The 21,114-nt window shown below is 41.6% G+C and overlaps 1 protein-coding gene across 1 annotated transcript; it reads right to left on the bottom strand.

Annotated features, from left to right (window-relative positions):
• Positions 1-11,876: 11,876 nt before the first annotated feature.
• Positions 11,877-20,398, bottom strand: yipf4 (Yip1 domain family, member 4). The gene is made up of 6 exons (XM_080037369.1): positions 20,165-20,398; positions 17,834-17,993; positions 16,843-17,014; positions 13,501-13,578; positions 13,282-13,395; positions 11,877-12,242 (listed from the first exon to the last, which is right to left on the bottom strand). Exons 1-6 carry the CDS (start codon positions 20,220-20,222, stop codon positions 12,105-12,107), a joined length of 720 nt encoding a protein of 239 aa, XP_079893495.1. The 5' UTR covers positions 20,223-20,398; the 3' UTR covers positions 11,877-12,104.
• Between the last annotated feature and the right edge of the window lie 716 nt (positions 20,399-21,114).

Raw genomic sequence — 21,114 nt, 5'->3', positions numbered from 1 at the left:
TCTGACATTTTATCGGAACTTGACATTAGTTTTAAGATGTTCCCTTCTCATGTTTATTTGAATTATTGACTTTATATAAAAGGCCACAAACATGATGACGTCATGATATCAACCTTTTCAATATTTAACAAAACACTCATGTGTATTGTTGTGACTGGTCTGTTTTTCTGCTTGTCACTTTAAAGCTGGGATGGGGGGTTTGGGGAGAAAATGGCAGTTGGGATATAGATTCGAATCCAAATACCTCAACCGCTCCACTTGTTCTCTTTGGTCCCTCCCCTATGGTCCCGCCCTGACAAGCTCTACACCAACAAAGTTGTGCCAAAGTGAATGGACAGTCCCAACAGCCAATAAGAACAGAGAATCAGAGCCTCGCTCTGATTGGTCAAAGTGTACAGCTCATGTTAACTTTGACCAATCAGAAATCACATACCCCAGCTTTAAAGGTGCTGTAAGCGGAATGGTTCTTTTAGCTAACTTCTTGTCAGTTACTGCAGTTAGCAGTCCCCTAACTCGTCCCTACGTCACCACATTAATGCACTGCGGTCTTCAAACAGCGACTAATCTAGCACCATCTCAGATAAGTAATCGTGATAAAACATGATAAAAACCATCAAAACAGACAGCGTAAAACTGTCCTCTGGCGTGCACTGGCAGTGAGACCATGAGTGAGACGGGTTTCGGTTTGTAGCGTTCTCTCTTGTGATGGGATATTAATTTCGGGATACGACAAAGAGTTTATTTGCCGATTACATGCAGAGCAGCTGACTGAGAGATCGGCTTTATGAAATGCGGACATTATGTAAGTGATCACTGTATGAATAAAGAGCGATTTAACACTTATATTAACATAAATAAATCGCTTATTTCACCTTTAACTGCAGAACAGACTTACCCATGAAGAAGACATGATCATCAGTAAAAACTCAAAGATCATGATGAATAAAATGCCTTAGTTATTAATGCATTAATTAATGTGTTGTTCCTGTGTTAAATCCTGCATGAGATCCCATTAATCCTTGTGAATTATTGTTAGTTTATGAAGTAATACATGAATGAATTCAATCATTTTAATCCATGAATTCAGGCATGAGTCATGTACCATTGATCTCAAGCGCTTTGAGTACGAGAAAAGCGCTATAATGTAAATCATTATCATTAAAGTCACCCAAACGTCAATGTAAAATATCAGAAGATCACTATAAGCATATATTTGCTGCAATAAAATGTCAGTTAACAGAATACATTAAATAATTAGTAGAAAGTTGTCTGATGAATTGTATGAACGTACAATTAAAACAAACTGAGGTAAGTAAACTAAACATTAGGGAAAAACTTGCAATATATTTAGACAAACTAAAATTAAGTTGAATCATCATATAATTATATCAGCTAACAGCCTGGCATATCAATGGAATCATTACAGACTAAAATAAATAAACACTGTGTGGCAAAGTCTAGCCTGCAGTGCAGGTGGTGACTTTAATGTATACTGCTGATCATGTTCAGTTCTACATATACGGGTATATATCAATTTTCCAAGGAAACAATGGGATAATATGTTGGGGGAAAAACATACCCGCCCGGAATTGAAATTGTTGTTGCTAACCTCTTAGTAGGAGGTGGACTGAAAAGGGATACTTCTAAAATATACCGTGATATATATAGTGGGTTTTTTTTCTTCTGCCTAACATCACTCCACTGATTGATTGATTGATTGATTGATTGATTGATTGATTGATTGATTGATTGATTGATTGATTGATTGATTGATTGATTGTCTTTATTTCGGACATGCAAGCAATAAAAAATTAAATTCAAATAGTAATAGATGAATAAATAAAAAAATAAATAAAAAACAGACACACTTTCCACATGCTCGAAAGTGCGTAGGAGGAAGTAAAAAAACATCTAGTCCTACCCCTTAACAGAACAATTTAGCTTGGAAAGTTAGTATTATGTTATTAACATGTCAGTATACATGATAAAAAGCTATAATAATGCATACTGAGTCGTATAGAGATTAATCGATCAGGTAAAGATAACACATGATGAATGTATGTATCATGGATAAAGTCAGTGTTGTTTACTTCACAACTGTATTTTATCCACAAAACCAAATATTATATATATATATAATATAACATTAATAAAACCTTCCATTTGGTAACATTCAAATCTGGGAACATTGGGACGACCCCCTTACAACCCAATGTAGTTGATTCCACTTTAACTGACTCAACTCATTTGCAGGCGTCGACACCTGTACATGCTAAACGGCAACCTGTTGACTGTAAAATAGGAAACAGGCTACTTGGGGGCTTTAGTTCATGTACTGTGGGCAGTCCCAGTTAGCCTGTGGATATCGTTCCTACTACCTGCACATTTTACAGTTTGGTTGTTATAGCTTTACAACTTTTGGCGAGGAACTTCTGTAAGTTGCCAGAGAGTTCATATCTCAGCCTCTCTACATGTAGGATGCCCATTAGTTCCCTTAACCAAGTGTCAAACTGAGGGGCTGAGTCAGATTTCCACAATTTCAGGATAAATCTCTTAGCAATAACCATGCCATAAACCACGATTGTGCGAGCGTTATGGTCCAGATTTTCCAAGGCTGCGGAATGTCCAAACAGAGCGGTTTCAGGATCAGTAGTCAAAGAAACATTTAAAACATTAGACTACCATTGAAATACAAGACACCAAAAGTTGTAAAGATTTGGACATTCCCAAAAGTGGTGAGCAAGTGTACCCTCGGCAATCTTACACCTGTTACATAAAGGAGAAAGATTTGGGAAAATGTTATGCAGTTTAACCTTAGTAAAGTGCAATCTAAGTGTGACCTTAAATTGAATTAACTGAAGCCTCAAGTTTATAGAGCAGGATTTTATGCTTTTTAGCGCTCCCTCCCAGACATCGTCAGCTATTCCAATGTTTAAGTCTTTTTCCCAGGCTTGCTTTATTTTTAAAGTAGATTTGTCCTGCCGGTCTAAAGATATTCCCACAAAAGAAGAAATCAGGTTTTTAGCTTCTGGTGAGCCCAGTAAAGTTTTGGACAATGAATCATCTGCGGGCAGGGATTCAAAGGATGGTATATTCTGTCTGACATAATTCCTCAACTGTAGATACCTGAAGAATTGAGCTTTCGACAGTGAAAACTTTGATACTAACTGATCAAATGAAGCAAAGTGACCATTTATATAAAGGTCCTCAACTGTTACTATTCCCTTCCGACTCCAATCTCTGAATGCTGAATCTGTGAACGATGGGGGGAAGGTATGGTCATGCCAGATTGGGGCATGTATGGTCGTGCTCGATAGTTCACAGGCCTTCCTAATTTGGTTCCAAATTCTCTGACCGTTGGACAGGATAAAGTGGTCTCCTCTAAAGGAGGCAGGCGGTCTGGGAGAAGAGAAAAGGATGGCAGTAAGAGAAGATTTTGGGGCCACGCTTTTTTCAATTGCCAACCAGGGGGGCAGATCAGATCTAATGCCTTGTTCATATGTAAATTGCCAATACACCATGACTCTAGCATTGGCAGCCCAGTAATAATGTAAAAAACATGTTAACCCCAGTCCGCCATGCTCCCTGGGTTTCTGAAGGTGGGCTTTTGAGATCTTATGTGATTTATATCCCCAAATGAAAGGCATTATAATAGAATCAATTGACTTAAAGTAAGATTTAAGAATATAAATTGGCACATTCTGAAATAGATACAGAAATCTCGGCAGGGAGACCATCTTTACTGCGTTCACACGGCCAATAAGGGAGATCGGTAATGTTCTCCATTTCTCTATGTTCTCCTTTAGTTTGTTCAACCTTTCCGTAAAATTTAACTTAAAAAGTGTCTTTGGGTTTTTAGATAATTTAATGCCCAGGTACTTTATACTGACCAGATTAGTTTTAAACTGCGTATTGGCTAGGAATGTTGGGTCCAGATCTGCTGTTAACGACAAGAGTTCACTTTTTTGCCAGTTTATGGTGTAACCCGAGACGTCGCCAAAAGAATTAATTAGCTGGAGTAGGTGGGGGATGGAATTCTCGGGGTCGGCTACAAAGAGGGCGATGTCATCTGCGTACAGAGAGATCTTATGGTCCATCCCACCTAGTGATATTGGCTTTATAAGTGCGTGCCCTCTTATGCTAATAGCCAGGGGCTCGATGGCCAACGCAAAGAGGAGCGGCGAGAGGGGGCAACCCTGGCGCGTGCCCCTCTGAAGGGCAAAGGGTGTGGATCTTTCTTGGTTTGTTAGAATGGAGGCGGTGGGATGGGTTTGGTTTGAATTTTGTTTGAAATCTTTTTTTTATCCAGGTCATCTCTAATTGATGTTGCTGTCACTACTGATACAGAAACAAACAGGCTGGAAGATGCATGTGTATTTACCGTTAAAATAACACATATAGCATTGGGAAAATGCAAAGAGCAAGTAAAGCAACTATTGAATAAATAAATTATGAACATTATTATGTAGCCAACTAGTAGGGGAGAACCTGAGCCACTTTTTACATTTGCTCCCCTCTAAGCGAGCTAAAATGATTTATCACTCAAATTTACACATTTCCCATTAATTCATGATGTTTTCTAGAAATGGGCATTAGCAGAATTTTTTAAAGACAAAGGGCGGTGAAAATATGATTGTTTTAAAAAAAGTTGTCATGTGGCTCACTTTACCCCAGCTGTGGGGTAAACTGAGACAGACCAGAAAAATCAAGGGGGTAAAGTGAACCAGCTGGGGGTAAACTGATCCACTTACTTTTTCCACTCTGAAACTACCATAACAACACATATTGTAACAGTTAGAATCCTGAAAGCTAGCCACACATTCCAGAACTAATGTCGGACTAGTAAAATAATGATGGGGTTTGGTTAATTAAGCAAAGCAAATTTTCTAAACACTTGAAAGTAACTCTGAACAAAATCAAATACAACATATTATAATTCAAAAGGTTTTAATAAGATTCAAATGAAAGATAGAACCAGTTAGATTAGAACACAGTCTCGGGGTCAGAACACAGGACCCTTAGAGCCAGCTTGTGTCTGGGGGTCAAAGCATAGGAAAATAAGAACCAGCGAGAACAGCCTGGGACTCAGAACACAGGAGAAGACCCAACTGGATTATAACATCAGCCTGTCATACTCTACAACTAGGCCTACTCTACATTCCAGCCCTGAAGGTTACAGGGAAAGATGAGAAGGTGCTCTTTCCGTGTGGTTTCCCCAGGTCGTCTTCCTGGTGTATTTCCTTGGCATGATGGCTTTTCTACAATGTGTATGACATTAAAATAAAACATATGTTATGTATTATTACATTAAAATATGTTTAAGACTAAACTTAACTTGTGCCTCATGGTGGGGGAAAGTGAGACAGTGCCTCACTTTCCCCCACCATGAGGCACAAGTGGCACAAGAGGCACCATGAGTCAAATTGTGGTGGTGGGGGAAAGTGAGACAGTGCCTCACTTTCCCCCACAGCATTTGGCTCACTTTCCCCCACCACCACAATTTGAGAAAAAACTACCTCTCTTAACATTTCAGGCTAATCTTTAGCTAATATCATCACATGGCTTTTATATGTTGGTAGTTCATCAACACGTATGATAGAAGTTTTTTTTTTTTTTTTTTTCAAAGGTTTTTTTATTCAACAAAGGATTTGTGAAGCTATTACAGTACAATGATTAAGTTTTTTCCCCTTTTTTCTTCCCCCGAAACACACCCCGCCCATATCCCTCCCCCACTACAAACAATCCTGCATCAAAAAATCAGCACAAAAAACAATACACAATGTTAAAAATGACATAAACGAAATACACGCTACAAGAAACAAAAATAAACAATCAATATGAAAAAAAAAACAAAAAAAAAAACATAAAGAAATAAAATTAAATCAAATAAAAGAGGGGAGGAGGTAGCTACTCTTCTATTGTTGTTGTTGTTTTTTTTAAATAATTTAGGAAGGGGCGCCAAATTCTGTCAAATTTATTCTCGGATCCCTGGGTAGTATAACGTATTTTCTCTAGATTCATACGTGACATAATGTCTCTAATCCAATGTGAGTGGGAAGGAGGAGCAGGATCTTTCCACTTGAGTAAGATAACCCTACGAGCAAGTAATGAGGTGTAGGCCAGTACCTTCAGCTTCACTTTAGACAAGCCCGGATTTGGAGCAATGCCAAAAATTGCAGTGAAAGGGTTCGGCTCAATTTGATGCTGAAGTACTTCAGAAATTGTTTGAAAAACTGATGTCCAGAACTCAGTCAAGGTGGGACACAACCAGTACATGTGAAAGAGTGATGCCGGTGCACTCTTACAGCTATCACAGGTCGGGTCTACATCGGGGAACATACGAGCTAATTTAGTTTTAGATATGTGGATACAATGTACTACTTTAAATTGCACAAGAGCATGTCGGGCGCAGATGGAGGTAGAGTGTATCCGATCCAGGACTGAATCCCACATGTGATCTGTGAAGGCAGAACCTAGGTCCTGCTCCCACAGGGTTCTTATAGCTGCTAATGAGGGGCTATGCAACTTCGAAATTAGGTTGAAAAACACAGAAATTGAGCCTTTTAATTTGGGGTTTACAGAAAGAAACAAATTGACATGATTGGCTGGCGGTTTATAAGGGAATTGGGGAATTAACTTCTGCATAAAATGCCTGATTTGCAGAAATCGGAAAAAATTAGTCTTTTCGATACCAAAATGTTTTGTCAATTGAGAAAAACTAGCAAATAGATCATTAATAAATAAATCACCGATGCATTTTAAGCCTTTTTTATGCCAGATCTTGAATGCACCATCCACCGTCGAGGGAGTAAACAAATGATTAGCTGCAATTGGGCTGAAAAGTGAAAAATTCTGCATTCCAAAATTCTTCCTAAATTGGGTCCAAATTCGAAGGGAGTGCTTAATCACGGGACTACTGTTGGGAATAGCCGAAGAGAGTGGAAGTGTGGCGCTTAAGAGGGCAGATAGAGACAATGGGCTAATAGCGCTGGACTCCATTGTTACCCAGACTGGGGCTGAGTCGTCAAGGTGAAAATGCACCCAATACACTAAAGAACGGATATTAGCAGCCCAGTAATAGTATTGGAAATTAGGGAGGGCCATTCCACCTGTTTGTTTGGGTCTTTGAAGAAAAGCTTTCCGTAACCGAGGGTGTCTACCATTCCAAATATAATTTATCATTAAAGAGTCAAGGGCCTGAAAAAAGGATTTGGGGAGAAAGATGGGGAGACATTCGACCTCCGCGCTGTAATCCTCGTAGAACCGGAGCTTGTGGCCGTGGTATTCCAGCTCGCCCTGTTTACGTGCCTCTCTCATGATTAGGTCTTTAGTCTGGTATCGGTGGAAGCGGATGATGACGGGCCGCGATCTCTCGCCCGGGCCAGGTTTGGGTGCCAAAGTGCGGTGAGCTCTGTCCAGTTCCGGGGGAGAAGGGAGAACTTGATCACCAAAAACCTCGATGAGGAGCTCGGAGAAAAAGGCGGTGGGGCGTGCACCCTCAAGTGACTCTGGTAAGCCCACAATACGAACGTTCTGTCTCCTGCTTCTCCCTTCCAAATCCGATAGTTTAGATTTCAGCGACTTGTTGTCTTCCTGCAGTGAGGAGCACATAGCCTCAAGTTGCTCCAGGCGTCCGCAAACAGTTTCTGCATTCTCCTCGAGATCGGTTATACGTTTCCCATGGCCTGAGACCACGGCCTGGATGTTGTCTAGCTTAGTGACCATTCTGTCGAACGATGACTTGAACTCCGCGGCTATGGCTGCTCTATGCTGCTCAAGCAGGTCCGGAATGGAAGCCATTGAGCTAGCACCAACATCAGGGATAGCCACGCTGTCCGAGGACATATCTGACTCTGCTGAATCTCTTTTTGCTCTTTTCTTTCCTCTGGGCATTTTTCCAAATCAGTGCTAGTGTTACCGGCAATACAAGCACAAAAAAAATCGATGAAAATAGGGTTTAATCAGTTAAGTCTGAAATAGTCAGTGGGAGCTAGAGAGCGAACGCACCTACTCCATGCTCTGCAACCGGGAAGTCCTCTCTGATAGAAGTTTTTCTATGTGAATACATATGCTTTGGCAACAGTTGATTAAGTTGACAGCAAGAAAATTTACTTTTACATGCAAAATACCTATTTTGGTGAAAAAAACATCCTTACCACAGCACCATGAGGTCCTCTCTTTCAGAGCCATGGGGAAATGAGAGGGGCTTGAAAACATATATCTCACATGACCAAAAATGTTTTCCGTTGCCTAGATACAGGGGGTGGCTCACATTACCCGATGCCTCAGATTCCCCCGTTCTCCCCTATAAGAAAAAAACAACCCTCTCTCTTTGTCCACCTCCACCTTTCTGAAAAACTATTGTTCTATTTCGTTCCTACTGACCGCCAGAGGCGGTGCTTTCAGCACTGGATGTTCCATCGCACGCATGCGCAGGTCGAGTAATTATACCAAAATAGTCACCTGTGACACCTGGGTGACCCGGGAATATCTATATATTCCGGAAGTCACTCTAGGATCTGTTCCTTCTATCTTCTCGCGGACTAGCAGGACACACAAATATTGTTGTGTGATATTTTCGCAAGTAGCTTTGTAACCTAAGGGTTGGTGCTTCGAGGTGACTTCGTCCACCAAAGGCTGCGATTTGCAAATTTGTTCGACTTCGGCCGGTCAGGGGTGAGTAAAGGGTGAAGTCTACGCGTAGCCGCCGGCTACCGCGGAAGCTAATTCACCTTTCCACCTTGCTTTAATTGAGCCCGTCAGGCGGCGGCTGGGTTCACAGTCGGCGTGTTATTCTTTTGTTTGCACCGTTGCTTGTGTGTTTTTCGCTAAGCCCGGTTGTTTTTTTTTGACATTTTTATGCTTTATTGATAGTGTAGACACAGAGTTGAAATGGGGCAGAGAGGGGAGTGACATGCAGAGAACGACCGCAGGCTGAAATCGAACCCGGGTCCGCTGCTGGCCGAGGCCCATGGGGGGGACGCCCTACCAACTGAGCTAAGGGCGCCCCCAGCCCGGTTGCTAATTGTATGCTCGGATGTATTGTTTTTCTAGCATTGCTGCACGGTTGCTCGGGTCTTGGGTTCGCCTAGACCGGTTGCTTTGATTTAATCGAGAGCGAGCGGCTTGGGGATAAGCCAGGCCGCCGCCACGGTATTTTGTTAGCATTGTTGCACTGTTGCTCGGGTGCTGAGTTCGCCCAGACCGGTTGCTTACTTTGATTTAATCGACAGCGAGTGGCTTGGGGTAGGAGAAGCCAAGCCGCCGCCACGGTGTTTTGTTAGCGTTGTTACACTGTCGCTCGGGTGCTGAGTTCGCCTAGACCAGGTGCTACTTTGATTAATCGACAGCGAGCGGCTTGGGGTCCGAGCTGCCGCCATGGTATCGTGTTAGCATTGTTGCACGGCTGCTTGGGTGCTGAGTTCGCCTAGGCCGGTTGCGTACTTGATTTATCGCCAGTAAGTGGCCCGATAGAGCCCAGGGTCGCCGTCATTAGCTTCTTCCTAGCGGGATTGCACTGTTTCGGGTGCTCTCGCTGATGCACGTTGGCTCAGGCTACTTATTAGCTCGTCAGTGGCCGCTTAGGTCTTCAAGGTTGCCATCACTGGTAATTCAGGCGTCGCATCGTTGCTCGAGTGCTTTCACCTAGTTAAGTCCGATTGCATAGCCTGCTTTAATTTGCTCTCCGGCGCGCGGCTTTGGTCCAAGGCTCGCCGTCAGGGGGTTATTGTAGGAGTGTCGTGGCTAGGGCGCTCTCGCCTAAAGCTCGATTGCCTGGCCTGCTTTAATTTGCTCTCCAGTGCGCGGCTTGGGTGTTACAGCAGTCGCCGTCACTGTGTTATTTTAGGGGGGTCGCATCGTTGCTGGGTGCTCTCGCCTATAGCTCGATTGCCTAGCCTGCCTTAATTTGCTCCCCAGTGGGCGGCTTGGGGTTCTAGACAGGACTCGCCATCACTGTTTGATTCAAAGGTATCGCATCGTTGCTTGGGTGCTCTCGCCTACAGCCGGTTGCATAGCCTACTAATTAACTTACGGATTAATTGACATAGGCTAATAATTTGCCATTATGTTAAGCGCCCATAATTGTGTTACCTGCATGGCCTCCCTGCAAGCGGAGGATGGCCAACTAATTGATGAATCAGATTATTGTCTCAGCTCTGATAGTTCTGTTGGATAATTTTCAAGTTTAAACTATAATCAAATTTAACAATAATTTTCCCTATGTAAAATCCTGAGTTGTTAAGTAAATAGTAACTATAGCTGTATGTATAATGGAGCATGAAAAGATCATTTGACGATATAGTGGCAGTATGAGAACATATAAGTTTTGACTGTTTCCCCAAATCCAGGCCTGTAGTGCAGCCTACCATTTGAAAACCTTATGGATTCATGGCAGCCAAGCTCCCACTCCCCTTACAGCAGCCTATGCAGTGCAGTCGCTGTGCAGACAGAGGTTGACATGTTTTGACCTTTCATGAACTATCTGGTCAAGTTATGAATTGATGTCATGAGTGTTGGTTCAGATATCCATGGTGCTCAATGTAAAAGCTTTCACACCGACACGCTCCTGGTTCCATTTTGGGGTGTGAGAGCCATTGTGCTATCTGATGAACCAGTCTGTGTTCTACCAGTTTTAATTGGAACCAAAGTTTGTGTCAGTCTTGTGCTTTTTTTATGCGGCTCTCTGGACAAACAAGAGGCTAGAAGTGTGAAACACTACATTTCATGATCCCCACAATTAAGAGTTTTGATGCATGACTTTTCTTCTAGCACCACCATTATGCCTTTTTCCCACTATAATCATGGCCTGCATCTTTTTAATTATGTAAACAGGTGAGACTGTTCACTCTTCTCACTTGGCAACGCGTTCCTGAAGCTCCACTTATAAGCTCACTGCACAAGAGTGAAGCTATTGAATATTTTTCTCTTGGGTGTTTTCCTTTGTAGACGATCCCTGTGTTCTCATCTCACAGACCGCTGCACAGAGAGCAAAATTACCAGTGGAGCTTAGAGGACGTCTGGTTTCAGTAAAAATTAGGTTGCTGCCCATTGTCTAGCTTATGACGCAAAGATGCATCCTTTGTTGTATTAAAATACATTTACTTTGGAGTTATTGATACCGGAAGTTCAAATATGTCAATATCTTTTCAACTTTACCGCAACTAACCCCTTTACCTGTCGAGTTAATTCTTGACATTGTATTTCCACATTATTCTTAAAGTGCATTATTATTAAAAATCCCTCGCTCGTCTAATTTGTTTCATCGTTCTGTTCCTAAAACCTATAGAAATGGTATACGCTGGCCATTGAGTGACCTTTTAATTACAAACCAATGTTTTGAATGAAATGTTTTTGGTGACCATTTTAAGGTTGCTGTGATAACTAACCCTGTTACATACATTAGTTTGATCAGCTGTGTTTACTGTATAGGGTAGGAACCAATCAGGAGAAGGCAGATAAATAACTAGTTTTCATTGATCAGAGGATTATGTACCAGTATTAAATCTTTGACAAACAGGAAACAGTGAAAACAAGGCACCACATTTAGTAGACAATAGTTTATATCACTCCTAACTGCCCCCAGTTGACCTGCTTGCGCTGCTTAAATCCATAAATTAAGAAAAAGCATGAATGGACACTTCTCATAGTATAATACAGTGCAGTAACAATGAAGAACATTATGCTCAACAATCTTTTTCTTTCTGTGTAATGCTGTCTCTATTAATTCAATATTTGGCACCACATTCTTCAGTTGGAGAAAAAAATAATCATAATATGAATATACAACCATGTGAGTATTTCGGGCTTCATGAAGTGAAAATAAATGGCAGGCTATGGGAACTGTATTGCACTAGTGAATGAGACGTCTGGCTACCCAAGTTTAAGCTGTAGTTTATTGACCAAAGACATAAAAGGGAAACAACTATATACACTGATATATATTCCCAACAGACCCACTCTCTATAATAAGAACAGAGTTAAAAAATAAAGAAATAAACACCTTTAAAAAATATCCTGGGTCCATAGTTTGACTTCATCCCCCCCCATTCTTCCTCCAGGGGCAACTGTCCATGAAAAGGTCCACAGTTTTTTACCTGGTCCAATCACACGCCGGTATATAGTGATAGGAAGTAGATATACAAAAGGAAAATGGGATATATGAGCAGGGGCTTCTTGGTTTTGAATTCATCTCCGACGAGCAGTGAGGCAGCGCTGTACGCCGCCCAGAACACTCCAAACAGCTGCAAGGTTGAGCACACAACACAGTCTCATTACATTCATTCAGAAAATAATTCACACTCACCAATATCACATATCTCCCATCATTATAAGTAAGAGGCAAGTTCAAGGAGTGATGAAATGAATAAAAGCATGTCCCATTAGAGCATACTGCATGCAAACTGGAATGCAAGGTAAGTTTGCATTCTTGGAACTTGTATTTCCTGTTTATATCCTGTTAAGACATATAGTTAAAGGTGAAGTCAGCGATTCTGGAGAATGCTTGTTGTCAAAATCACTTTTTTTGTCAAAATCAGTGAATATCCACTCATGCGTGCGCGCTGGATAAAAATCTGGTGTTTAATCACAGCCTAGGCTTTGTAAACAAAGAAGGCCCAACATAGCTAGCAACATGCCTGTTTATAGACCCTATAGGCTAGCCTGTGATTGACAACAAGCATCCTCCAGAATCACTAATTCCAACTTTAAAGTGTGAAAAAATGCCACATAGGAAAGAAGTAGCCTAGTGGATTCTGTAATGGTTCAGAGACGAACAGACCTGTCAGAAGAGCTGTACAGTTTGTTTTATGTATACTGGTATGCAGGCTCATCCAATGCATTTGCTACCGTTAGCAGCAGTTATCTGACCTTAAACTACACTTACCCTGTCGTGTAGCGTTGCAACATTGACTGTCGCCTTAAAGACAGGAGTAGCCCACATTTCAAAGCAGGGAGTGAATTTGATCAAATCAGGGCTTTTCTGCTGAATAAATCTGTCACGGTGCTGCAGTGTGTAGAATTTCACCCAGAGAATACAATGCCTACATGTCAATCCCTTTACAGGCAGTGGAATTTGATTGTTTGTTATCACACACATTATCTAAGTAAGTCAATTGTACACAGAGCACATTGACATTTGTTTATTCGCATATCCCCTCTCAGGTTTTTTACACTACGTAGGGGATCAGAGCACAGGGTCAGCCATAGTTCAGCGCCACTGGAGCAGTTTTAGGTTAGGGTGCCTTGCTCAATGACACAACGGTAGATATGGTGGGCACTCACTTTGACTAATGTAGAAACCACATCGAAGCCCCTGATCACCAGGAGAGGAGGGGCTATGACGATGAGAGGAAGAAGAGAGTATCCAATCACTCCCAGTACCTGGCCGAAATACACCTGTTCAAAAGGAACAACAACACTCCGTTACAACTTTATGTATGTTGTGACTGGATTTGTGACTGGCTGCAGTGGATGACTACTGTAGGTGTCCGCTGCACTCACTTCACCACCCAGCACACGAGCAAGCAGGAAGATGGTTAGTGATCCAAATATCCAGATGGTGATGATCCAAGACACAACCTGCAAAACACAATAGAACTTTGTGTCAACACTGAAAACGCTGGGAGACAGTTTTGTGACAGGAAAATTCCACAAATATATGTATTTCAATTGGAAGCTGCCGATTTCATTTTCTTTTTAATGAAAGTGTGTAAACAGGAGGACTTGGTTTCCGAATTTCATCCTAAACCAAGAGTGATGCAAGGGCCTTGGTTTATTGTTTAGTTGGTAAAACTTCAGAAGAATACTGAGACATGCCCTTTGAGCCCAGAGTTTCCCCATCCACAGTGCATGTTTAAATTTAGCTTCAATGTAAAACATTACAAGTTGAGAAAAAGTTTCTCTGATATTATCCAAAACAGACCAGCAGGTTAAATACAGTGGAAAAGCAACGAGGACCAATGCTCACAAGTGATTGGAATCCCTTGGTTTCAGGGTATATAGGTGTGTGGTGCATTGGAAAAGAGGCCAATTGACAATGGTGGAGCTGAGGTGGTGTTCACTGTGTCCAGAGGGGTATACTACAAAGCAAACTCAACAGAGCCCGGCTCTCTTTTTTTGATCTGGTTCAACATAACACATACCCTCGCTCAGAGCTAACCGGTATCACGAAGGCAGTTATCAACCTCTTATGTTGAACGAGGGTTTCAGCTTCAGGCTCTGTGCGCGTCCCCATGAGAGGGGGCGTTTGACCGTCATTTGACTCTGCTTCCGCACAGACTGGACTGACCTTGTGCCGCTAACTTTACACAAACGGACTGATTGTGAGCAGCTGAGTAAACCAAAAGTGTGTCGCCAACTTCATTCAAGAGGAAGAGTTTGTCAGTCTGAATTATTACAGCAGAAATCAGAGAGCCGAAAAAAACTCTCACTGCAAATAGGCTAAGGAGAGTGGAATGCTGCCAGCATGGAAATTATTTATTTATCTTGCCGATCGTTCTCGCAGTGCGTAACGTGACATTATAAAACAATGAAACGTTGAACTTGGATTTAAACACTATACCATTTAGCCTAATATATATAGGCTACTTTGCTATATTTATAGCACTACGCCTATAGTCCCACACTTAAGAATGTAATTTAAGTCTGACACTGTCCCCAAATGAATAGCCTATGGAAAATCATTTAGTTTTGGGCCACATCATAATGAATACAATTTTGATTTAGACTATTAGCCTTTTATTTGAATCTTACAAATACCAATAGGCCTACATTAAAAAACCTGTAGTCTGGATTTTTCTGACAAATATGAATCTACTGTGAGAAGCTTAACCTGCGAGTCTGCAACGATGTCCGAACTGTGACAGCTGTCACCTATCACGTCCCAACTGTAATCGCTACTTATGAAAAGAAAGAAGCCCACAGTGAAATAATGTTGCAACCTGTGATTTTATAGAATGCTTTATTAAGAGCCAGTGTGTGTAGATCGCCAGGTAAAATCATTTGAGAGGAGAGCATAGAGTGGCGCTGCATACAGTATAGGTGTGGGCTATTTTACATTTTCAATAACTGTATGCATGTGGCAAAAAGCCCTGGCGCGATGTTACAGTTCACTCTGTAAGCCTAATGTCACGGCTTCGTTTCGTTCATTAACTTACTGATCAATAAGTTTAGATGTAACAGTTTCCTCAGTGAGAATGTAGCGCTCAGACAATATAGTCAGGTCCGCGGGATTTCTAAATGTGTAGTTTCCTTGAAGGGCAGCGCTCTAAGAGCCGAATTTAAGCTCAAACTCTGAAACAAAAACTGGTCTGAGCAGGTTAGCCGTGCAGCCTCTGTTACCACGGTGATCTAGCCAGGTAAAAAGAAAGCCACCTTTCGTGATACTGAAAACTCTGGCTTTACGCGCCCCACACACATCCTGCGTCTACCTCTGGAGCGCGTCGCCTTACCTTACTGCTGCCTCTCTCGGACTTTTCTCGGACACACATGCAACGTCTCAGCAGCTGCTGCTGCAGCGCTGCTTCTAAAAGCCCTATCTTTCTACATAGAGTTTTCATAGATAATTCCCATTAAAAATGAAGTTATTTCATGTCATCTATGATGCATATGATTTATATTGAGTCTGGACAGTAATCCGTGCGCCCCATTGCCATTTTTTTTCTTTTTTTTTTGCCATATTTTCGCTTGTTGGAAGTTTTATTTTGAAGGGGACACACCAGGAAATGGGGAAATTACAGCGAAAGCTGCCAGTATGAAGTCAATATGACTCTCAACAGAGTATTTCAAAAATCACTTTACTGATTTATACGGGAGAGAGAGAGGGGGGTGTGGTCGGGGAAGAAGAAGGCCGTAGACACAGATAGAGCAACGGAAAACTGTTGCGCTCATCATGATCTTTTTTATTTCTTCACTATATTGGATCTCTATATGTGTCATTTATCCAAAAATGAAATGCCAGAACTAATTGAAAATTAGGTTTTAAATCCCTCGGATTTTGATTGCACAATTAAATCGTGAAATAAAGGGATTATTCGCGTATACGACTGAGGGATGTTTTATTTTGAAATAAACACACCGGGTAAACGTGTAACTAGAGTGAATGCTGCTGGTATGACTGTCAACAGAGTATTTCTCTATCAGTTAAAGCACAGAGACGCGAGAGAGACGCGCTGCTCTCAGAAAAAAATAGGCGAGCCTCCTGAGGTGAAGGGGAGCGGCGCTGCAGACGTGCCTCCGACGCGCCTCAGCAGTGCGTCTGAGGTTGGATGTGTGCTCGCTCTACGTTGATTTCACAGTCTGTGACCAAAAGTCAGACGCAGACGCGAGGTAGACGCGCAGTAGAGGTAGGATGTGTGTGGGGCGCGTTAGACCGCTTTAGACTCAACAGACCTCGCTCAGCCCTTAATCTCGCTTCGTAGTATACCCCTCTGCTCTCCCGGGCTGTGAATATTTTGGAATAGCACGATTCGATTTGTTTCCGATTCTTGGGGTCAAGATTTAATTTTAAAAAATTGATTCTCGATTCAAAACAATTCTCGATTCAGTTCAACTGAGGAATTCAGGACCTACCCCAGTCCACTGTGTGCTAATACCAATATGGCAAATTATGTCTTTTTTATCCTCTCTATTTTAATGTGAAACTTGTAATGCATGTGATTTTAAGGCATGTCAACATTACTTGCGGCAGCAAAATACATATTAAAAAACTTAAATATTAAAAAAATAAAAATCTTTATCTTCTTTTCAAATCTTTTAAGATTTTTGCAATTCATCGGTCGATTTAAATTCGCAGAATCGCGATTGTTACATGAATCAATGTGTCTGCCCAGCCCTACGGCTCACCCTGAGCTGTCCATAGATGGAGATCATGGAGAAGAGCAGCACCATGGCCAGAGGGCCCCAGAAGTCTGGGTTGTCTCTGACCACCTGCCGGTTGTAACCCAGCGAGGGCATTGGCATCAGCACACAGCGGATCTTGTAATAGATGTCCTTCAGGTCAATGTCCAGTTCCTCCCTGTTCTCACACACACACACACACACACACACACACACACACACACACAAAACATTACAATACACAAAACATTATAATACAAAGGTGTTTCACTACACAAGACTACAGATTCATTGTTTAGAAAACATTTAAACAGGGGCCGTTGGTGGTGTAGTGGTTAGAGCGAGAACGTCAAAGTGACCATGAATGCAGCAGGGCAGAGGGAAAAGGTTAGCAGTGATTGGTCAGCCTGGCAGTTAATGTACAGTACAGGTTACACAGTGTCTCAGTTAAACTTCTTTAGATCAAGGAAAAAGTTGTGTGTTGTTTCCCAAAGTGCAGGAAATTAAAAAGTAAAGCAGGTTAGCGCTAGCTCCAGGAAAGATTTTATGACAAGAGTAAGAGCTGATGGAAACACTGTCCATATGCTGCCTCATATCTTATCGAAACATTCCCTTTGTGTACATAAAGGGACAGGTAACTCCTCCTTAAATTGAAAGATAAAAAAAACAAAACGGAGGGGGCGCTTGTGGCGTAGTGGTTAAAGTGCCCCCCCCCCGTAGAGGATCAGTCCTGGTCACAGAAGACGTGGGTTTGAATCCTGACCCGGTTGTTCTCTGTATGTCATTCTCCTATCTGCCCCATTTCATCTCTGTCGCTCCAAAAACTGTCTTATGAAGCAAAAATATAAAAAAATATTTATTTTTAAATTATATAAAAAAAATATATATATTTAATTGAATATAACCACGTCCAGCAAACCGACTGTGACCAAAACAATTGTACATTTGAATTGTAACGGAGCGCTTTAAAACACATGGGACAACTTGATCTACTCACAGTAGAGGCTTGCTCTCCTCGCTGCTGTCATCCTCCTCCACCTCCAGCAGCCAGCCGTAGCCGCGCTGCCTCAGGAAGGTGGAGGCATACGGGTCTTTACCGCCAGCGTCAGGGCCCAGGTTCAGCTTCACGTCCGGGGCACTGATGGTGCCGCTCAGATCTGCACACAACAGGTTACCTTCACTGTTAAATAGACTCAGGGAGATGCATACAGCACCTTTAAACACCATTAACCATCCGAGAATGCATAGTCGACTATTTGGGCAATGGACAAAAAGGAAATTTAAAGACATGATCATGGACTAGGGGTGGATAGTTTTAAAAGGGGAAAATGTGGTAATCACCCAATCAAAGTACCGGTAATAATGGACCTAAATGATAATAAAAAGGAAATGTAAGTCACAGCCCTCCCTGCTCTAAACACACATTGTACCGTCCTTGCAGGAGCAGGAACAACTTCCTTTTATCATCCATTCAACAAGTGCCCTCTTGTTTTCTTAGGACAGGGAAGTACAGCATACCCCAGGGCTCTACTTCCTCCTCTAATCACCTGAACTCAGACAATTATTCATCAAATATTTTATATTACCCATTAATGCAAATACATGTTTCACTTGCCTAGTCTATTATTTTAGTCACTTTTAAGTTATTGTATTGTCGGTCTGTCTGTAAATAGGCTCCACAGCTAAGACGCTTACAGAATACTGGGTATTTCTACTACAGTATCTCACAAAAGTGAGTACACCCCTCACATTTCTTCAAATATTTCATTATATCTTTTCATGTGACAACACTGAAGAAATGACACTTTGATATAATGTAAAGTAGTCAGTGTCCAGCTTGTATAACAGTGTAAATTTACTGTCCCCTCAAAATAACTCGACACACAGCCATTAATGTCTAAACTGCTGGCAACAAAAGTGAGTACACCCCTAAGAGAAAATGTCCAAATTGGGCCCAAAGTGTCAATATTTTGTGTGGCCACCATTATTTTCCAGCACTGCCTTAACCCTCTTGGGCATGGAGTTCACCAGAGCTTCACAGGTTGCCACTGGAATCCTCTTCCACTCATTAATGACGACATCAAGGAGCTGGTGGATATTAGAGACCTTGCGCTCCTCCATCTCCCATTTGAGGATGCCCCAAACATGCTCAATAGGGTTTAGGTCTGGAGACATGCTTGGCCAGTCCATAACCTCTACCCTCAGCTTCTTTAGCAAGGCAGTGGTCGTCTTGGAGGTGTGTTTGGGGTCGTTATCATGTTGCAGTACTGTACTGTAAATGTACACTGTTATACAAGCTGGACACTGACTACTTTACATTGTATCAAAGTGTCATTTCTTCAGTGTTGTCCCATGGAAAGATACAATTAAATATTTGAAGAAATGTGAGGGGTGTACTCACTTTTGTGAGATACTGTATAATTAAAACAGCTGCTCGTGTTTTTAAGACGCATGTATAAGTTTTATTATTATTATTAACTAATAAATAACTTGTGCATACATGCATTAATACATTTACTCATAATGGTTGTTACAGGACTGATCTAGTCAGTGGAAGGTTGTAACCAAGAGCTCAGTGATGAGGAAGTTAGCTTAAAGGTGCGCTATGTAACTTTGGGTGTGGAAAAGAAGTGATCATTTTCTAAAAGGTATATATTCTTATAACTGAACAAACACACTTTCGTCACGGGACAATTGGATCCCTGGAAGGAACACTGTTTGAAGTTAAAACAATCTACCTGTAAAGTTACTGATTCACTTGTTTTTTACAGCAGTAGGCCCCATACTTTTGTTTACAAACATATTGTAGTCTCATGTTTGGTTCCAGGTGCCTCAAACTAATTTAGTTTTGATTTATGATGATATAATCCTTCAATACTAAGAATAACGTGTAGAGAAGATGTATTTTGTATAATCACCGGCTCTGCAAATGTAAACAAATCCCCCTCCCCTGAAACTGCATAGTGCACCTTTAATGCTGGCCATTGTCACACCCAAATGACTTTAAGAGGTTCTCCTTAAGGTCTTATATCTCAATTGCATCATAACTTGGACAACAACCAACACTAAATAAAGCCCCTGTGTGTCTCTGTCATTTCTGTGGTTGAGCGACACGTATCAGCGCTGGAGTCTGTTAGCTAATGGCTAACGTTAGCTCGCACACTGGACAATGAACTGAAACTCCTGTGAATAGCGCAGACAGTGTCTGCCTACATCCAAACACTATTTACTAGACTGAAAGCATGTGTAGCTAGCATGTTTGACTGCACTGCATAATGACATGTATAGAAAGCTGGTGAACAGTTAGCTGTCTGAAAGGCAGGCCTACCTTCAGCCTCCGTCGAAGAGACGAACGTGAAATCTCCGTTGGTGGGAGAGAACTGCATGGTTTAGTGTTATGTTACCGCCACACACCTTAGGTACGGAGAAATGACATTTAAACCAGGGGCTCAGTGAAATACGCCAGGGAGCGTCAGTAAGGCTGTCACTGACAACAGTTTCAACGACTCGAGTAAAACTATCGCATTTTGTTTTCGTTCCGTGTGTCACTTCTTGTGTGGTGGTGGAAAGCAGGAAGTGCAGAGGAAGCTCGGAAATGAGACACGTTTTATGATGCCTTCAGGTCCCGTTCTAAAGCTGGGATATGGCAATCCCATCGCCACCCCATTGGCATTGATCCCATTGCCATAAAACACAGCTCAACTGGTCGATATGAGACTATAAATGTAGGCCTATGTGCAATTTAGGCCTCCATGCTTTTGTCTGATAAGTAAGTATTCACAACATTGACAGGTAATTGTTGTTGGGAAATTGTAAAATAAGTTGTCACTATTTTGTCATACCACATAGGCTACATATGACAAAATAGTGGCAACTTATTTTATGTTAAACACTAATTTAAATTCAAATCTGGGTTAAGTTGAACATTTAAAAAATAAAAAAACAAATCAAGAACACTCAATCGCATGCCATGCATGGGGACCCTATACTTTCTTCCCACTGGCTCATATTAGCTTGGAAGTCCCAATTTGAGTTCAGTAAAATAAAAGGGAACATTTGACTTCAGAGTGTGCTTAAGTAAAATAAATGTTGCCTTCAGTTAAACACAGAATTTTAGATTGCAATGATGATTTCCCACCTTCCTTTTCTGTTCCTAATCATTGAAGTCAAATATTAACATTGAGGAAACTCAAATGTGACTTTTTTTATGGCCGTTTTATAAAATATTTAAGATGACATCATGCACCATTTCCTTCCTTTTTTTTGTCAGGGGAGGCC

The sequence above is a fragment of the Ammodytes marinus genome, assembly GCF_949987685.1.
Source record: "Ammodytes marinus genome assembly, chromosome: 11".
Lineage (NCBI taxonomy): Eukaryota > Metazoa > Chordata > Actinopteri > Uranoscopiformes > Ammodytidae > Ammodytes > Ammodytes marinus.
The sequence above is the reverse complement of the archived record's forward strand: the minus strand, read 5'-3'. Positions and strand labels throughout refer to the sequence as shown.

Coding starts and splice junctions, on each gene's coding strand:
- yipf4 (XM_080037369.1), bottom strand. CDS start 20,222: ATGCAGTTCTCTCCCACCAACGGAGATTTCACGTTCGTCTCTTCGACG. Junction 13,579..16,842: donor CCATCTATGGACAGCTCAGG/GTGAGCCGTAGG, acceptor TGTGTTTTGCAG/GTTGTGTCTTGGATCATCAC. Junction 12,243..13,281: donor TGGTTTCTACATTAGTCAAA/GTGAGTGCCCAC, acceptor TCAACCTTGCAG/CTGTTTGGAGTGTTCTGGGC.